The sequence below is a fragment of the Amborella trichopoda genome, chromosome 5 (genome assembly GCF_054954075.1).
Source record: "Amborella trichopoda isolate Santa Cruz 75 chromosome 5, AtrichopodaSantaCruz75HAP2 v2.0, whole genome shotgun sequence".
Classification (NCBI taxonomy): domain Eukaryota; kingdom Viridiplantae; phylum Streptophyta; class Magnoliopsida; order Amborellales; family Amborellaceae; genus Amborella; species Amborella trichopoda.
Genome location: NC_142340.1, coordinates 4540257 through 4545000, shown reverse-complemented (window position 1 = coordinate 4545000; position 4744 = coordinate 4540257). Strand labels below are relative to the sequence as shown.

General features: G+C 39.3%; 2 protein-coding genes across 4 annotated transcripts in view; both read left to right on the top strand.

The window, feature by feature from the left end:
• LYK3 (protein kinase family protein / peptidoglycan-binding LysM domain-containing protein) overlaps positions 1-1205 on the top strand; it is a 14862-nt gene extending 13657 nt beyond the window's left edge. For all 3 annotated transcript variants that reach the window (XR_016055700.1, XM_088867022.1, XM_088867023.1), the window contains exon 11: positions 759-1205. Coding sequence is in view for 2 of the 3 variants with exons in the window: in XM_088867022.1 (XP_088723148.1) it covers positions 759-923 (165 nt within the window). In the remaining variant the exon portion in view is untranslated. The remainder of the gene's footprint in view (positions 1-758) is intronic.
• Positions 1206-2224: 1019 nt separating this feature from the next.
• On the top strand, positions 2225-4744 carry LOC18443446 (disease resistance protein RPS2). The gene is given in 5 exon segments (XM_088867803.1): positions 2225-2371; positions 2463-2699; positions 2701-2989; positions 3574-4178; positions 4297-4744. Coding segments are annotated over 5 exon segments (1626 nt in total). The 3' UTR covers positions 4645-4744.

Sequence of the window (4744 nt, the reverse complement as noted above, 5' to 3'; positions counted from 1 at the left end):
CTCTGTCTCTCATGCTCGCTCTCCCTCTCTCCAATTCCTATTTTTTATGTTTTAAAGGGGATGCAGTAGCACCACTGCCTCCTCAGTGGCCATTCAGTGGTGATGCAAATAATCTCTCTCTCTTCCCCGCCCTCCCTCCCTCCCTCCCCTCCCTCCATACAACAAAATGCTGCTATTGAGTTCATGACAAATCCTGTTCACCACTTAACAAAAGTGGTGGCAGAGTGATAGGGTGTAGCATTCGCACTTTTGGCAACAAAATTGTGCTGTAGAGATGGTGAGTGTTACACTCTTGATGGTGGAACTTCCATTTCCTTGTCATGGCGTGCATGTTTGTGTGTGTGTGACAGGGAGGGGAGAGAGAGAGAGATAGAGAGTTTGTAAAACTGGATAGAATGATTTTGTCATTACGACAGTGACCAAAGGGCTTTTGAATTGTAATGGATAATATAATGAAACCATCTCTTTACAAACCAGCTTGTGCTTGTACTTGCACTTGTACACTTGAGCTGCAAAGCACTTTTCCTGGCCCTTTGGGGTTTTGTATAGGGCACCACTTGTAGGCGTCCAATTTTGTACACTCCATTTTACTGAAATATAAGTAAATATTCTCAAAAAAAAAAAAAAAAAAAAAACCAGCTTTGTTTTGTATATGTTTCCAAAACCCATGTTTATTTAACAACAGTACTATTTCAGAGCTTTCTTGTTCTTTTTCTTGATGAAATGCTTACCATTTCTTGGTTGATACCATGTAAAAGATGGCCATGTTGGCTAAGCAATGCGTGGATGAGGATCCGATCTTGCGTCCCGACATGAAGCAAGTTGTTATTTCTCTCTCTCAAATCCTACTGTCTTCTGTTGAATGGGAAGCAACTCTTGCTGGGAACAGTCAAGTCTTCAGTGGGCTTGTGCAAGGGAGATGATGATCAAGTCTTTTATAACTTTTCAGTATGCGGTTTTGGTTCTCTCAAAAATTTGAGGTTTTTCTTGTCACTAGCTTTAATTTTTAGGTTCTCTCCCCACTTTTTGTATATTAAATTTGAAGCATTGGGGGAGCACTGGGGTTTTGTTTTTTGAGATCTTCTGTATTTTATTATTATTTCGGATTTTTGTGGTGTATACTGCTTTTATATTGAGAGGTTTGTGTTGTAATATTGTAACACTATGAATAGATTTTGCAGAATAAATATGGAGGCTTTGTATTATGAAGGTTTTGAATTTAAGAAGTCCCATTTGTGGCTTTTGGTGTTATTTGCTGTTTAAAACACAGATTGGTGGGGCGGATCATTTATCTATCGATGATTTGGATGGGTTCTAGGTCAGTATGAATTGGTGATTAAAAAATATTAAAAATAAAAATTGAGATAGGGATTTATTGTACGGGGTTTAGAGGGAAATTAAAAAAACATTAGATAAGCTTTAAAAAAGATAACAAAAATATATAAGGTGGGGTGTTGGTGGAATTGTATCATCCCATAACCGATTTGGTCCAAACTGATTTCCATATAGATTGGCAATCTAAATTAGATTGCTGGGTTTTGGAACAATGCTTTTCATGAAAAACAGAGAATCATTTATAATCCGTGTGCGCTATTGTTGTTATCTCTCAACCAAGAGAGAGAGAGCTCTTTCCATTTTTTATTAGATTTTATTTATTTATTTATTTTAGAGTATGTTTGGCAAAGTGCCGGTCCGTAAAGACATTAAGTGGTAGACCAATTTTTTGGATAAAAACTGCTAAATGTCAGTCCGGCACTCGGAGTGCCTGCGCGGCACTACTATAGAGAAGGCTGTTGCTATTTTAAGTTTCTAATTGCTGGACTGAGTTCATAAAGAAAAAGCTTTGCATTCGGTCCGACCTCTGAACTTAGTTTTTAATTATGAAAACTGAAAGTTTTTAATTATGAAAACTGAAAAGAACTTTTAAGTTAATTTGCCAAAAATAATTAATAAAAAACAGAAAAATTCTTAGTGAGTTTTATTTTCTATGTTTTAAAATTTAAGAAGGTGCTTCAATGTTTTGGTCCACAATGTTAATTTTAGGGACCACAGACTTTAATCCTTCAATATCTCTCCAACAACTGAGCACATGAGGCATCAGTTCTTCTCCACGACATATTCTCCTCTCCTCTTGTTTGTCTATTCTCTTTCTTACTCTCCTTCACAACCAGAACAGAGGCTCTAAATCAATCTCTCTCTCTCTCGTTGTGTTTTGTGTGCATCAATGGATTTCAGGAGTCCAGTGGTGGTGACTCCCCCTTTGGAGGCCGTAGAAGAGTTGGAAGCTACACCGATTGATGACCAACCGACTGTGAGATCTATGACGCAAAAGGTTCTTGATTGTATAAATGATGAAATATTGAGATTTTTGGTGTGTATGGTTATGAGAGGCATTGGGAAGACGGCTCTAATGGAAAATGTTCATAATCGACTCCGATCTAATTGTCGTTTTGACATTGTGATATGGGTTACAGTGTCTCGTAATCCAAATATGGCAAGCATACATAGGAAGATTGGAGATCGGTTGTGCCTTGATTTGTCTGGGGTGGAGGTCGAGTGCAAGAGATGAACTATTGACAATTTTAAGAAACAATAGATTTTTGCTGATTTTGGACGATGTGTGGGAGAGATTGGAACTGAAAGAAATTGGAATTCCTCGACCAACTGTTAAGAACAACTGTAAGGTTTTCCTAACAACTCCGGAATTGTGATTTGTGCAGTGAATTGGAGGCCAACATAAGCATTGAAGTAAAAAAATTACCAAAGGCAGAAGCATGAAGTTTGTTCAAGAAGAAAGCAGGTCGACAAGTTGCCTCTACATCAATAGAATCCCTCGCCGAGACCATTATCAAAACATGTGATGGTCTACCGCTTGCACTCATCACAGTTGCACAGGCTATGGCGAACAAAGAAAGCATGGAAGAGTGGGAGGATACTATAACCAAAATGAACTGGTCTGCTTCAAATTTACATGGCATGGTTCAATACTGAAGCTTAGTGATGATGAATTAGATAATGATGTTCTTAGATCATTCTTTTTGTATTGCCCGCGATTCCCCGAGGACTCTACAATAGATGAAAATGGCGTAGTAAATTACAATGTCTGAGAAGGTATAGTAGATAACCCTAGTACTCTCGATGCCACACGTAACAGGGGTTATGCTTTGCTCGAATGCCTTAAAACAACATGCATGATAGAAAGTGGTATCGATGAACAAACAATGAAAATGCACAACATGATGCGAGAATTGGCATTATGGATCACTTCTCTTATGTCTATTCATGGCCCTAACTTCATAGTAAAGTAGGGTGTCGAATTGAAGAAGGCACCTGAAGCTGCCGACTGGCAAGGAGCTGAGAGAATCGCATTGATGGGACAACAATCTTGAAGAACTTCCTCAATTGCCAAAGAGCCCCAAACTTCGCATAAAAAATCCCAACAGGTCATCCCTCAATTTCATTTCATTGAATGTATGCATGCCTTTTGTGAGTTTGATCTCTCTAGGACTGGGATTGAATCCCTACCTCATTCCCTATCAAACTTAGTGAACCTCCGCATTTTTTGTTTAAAAGACTGTTTTGAACTTGAAGAGCCACCACCAGAAATTGGAGAGCTTCAAGGACTCCAACTTTTGGATCTTCAAGGGTGCATTAATATGAAGGAGCTACCTTTGAGATTGGGGCATTTAATAAATCCGAGGCACCTGGATATATCTTACATTGAGTACCTTCAAAATATTCCACCTAAGGTATTGTCTGGGTTGCGTAGTTTGGAGGAGTTGAATGCATGGTTAACTGAAGACGATTGGGATGCTGATGCTGATGATACCGCAGATTGGAGTGAAGCGTGCTTGGCAGAACTGAACTACTTGTCATGCTTGACCACTCTTGACATTTCTCTGCATTGTTCTCATATATTTCCTCATACTATGAAGCTGTTGGGGAAGAGAACACGAATGCTAAATTTTGAAAGCTGCACCATCATAGATAGGCGAGCAGCATTGGCTCCTTTAATAGAGGCACACAGCTTACGGTCTATGTCTTTCTTCAAAAGTAGAGGTTTGACATGGCTTCGCCCTCTCAACATCTCTGAGCAGCTTTATATTGACCAATGCGACGATCTGGGCTGTCTGGTGCACTCTGAGGATGCCAAGGATATAGATGCATTTAAGACATTGGTGATGCTGAATCTTGCTTTGCTGCCTAGCTTTGAAAGGATATGTGAAGGCAGCCCTCCGTATGGATGCTTTGGATTACTAAAGGAAATAGAAGTATATCAATGTCCAAGATTGGTAGTTCTCTTCACCAGTGGTACAACAGCTCAAAAATCTCACTCAAATTTATGTTACGTTTTGTGACGAAATAAAGGCATTAATTGAAGATGAGGAGATGGATGAGGATGTATTGCCCAAGTTAAGAACATTGAAACTAAATGATCTACCAAAGCTAGCCACCATATGTGGTGAGTGTGAGTTGAATTGGCCATTGTTGGAGGAGCTAGTCGTGTTTCGTTGTTCGAGGTTAAAGAAGGTCCCTCTTTGCCTTGAGAGTGTAGACCGATTACAGAATGGTAAAGGAGATCAGAAATGGTGGAAATGCCAAGACATCTGGTCCCACGTTGAACTGCGCTTCAAGGATCTTTGATGAGGGATAAGAGTGGGACAACTAATGTTTAACTACACATACTCATTTTCCTATCTCACTTAATCTTTTAACTTCCCTAGAAAATGCAAGGTCCTTGGTA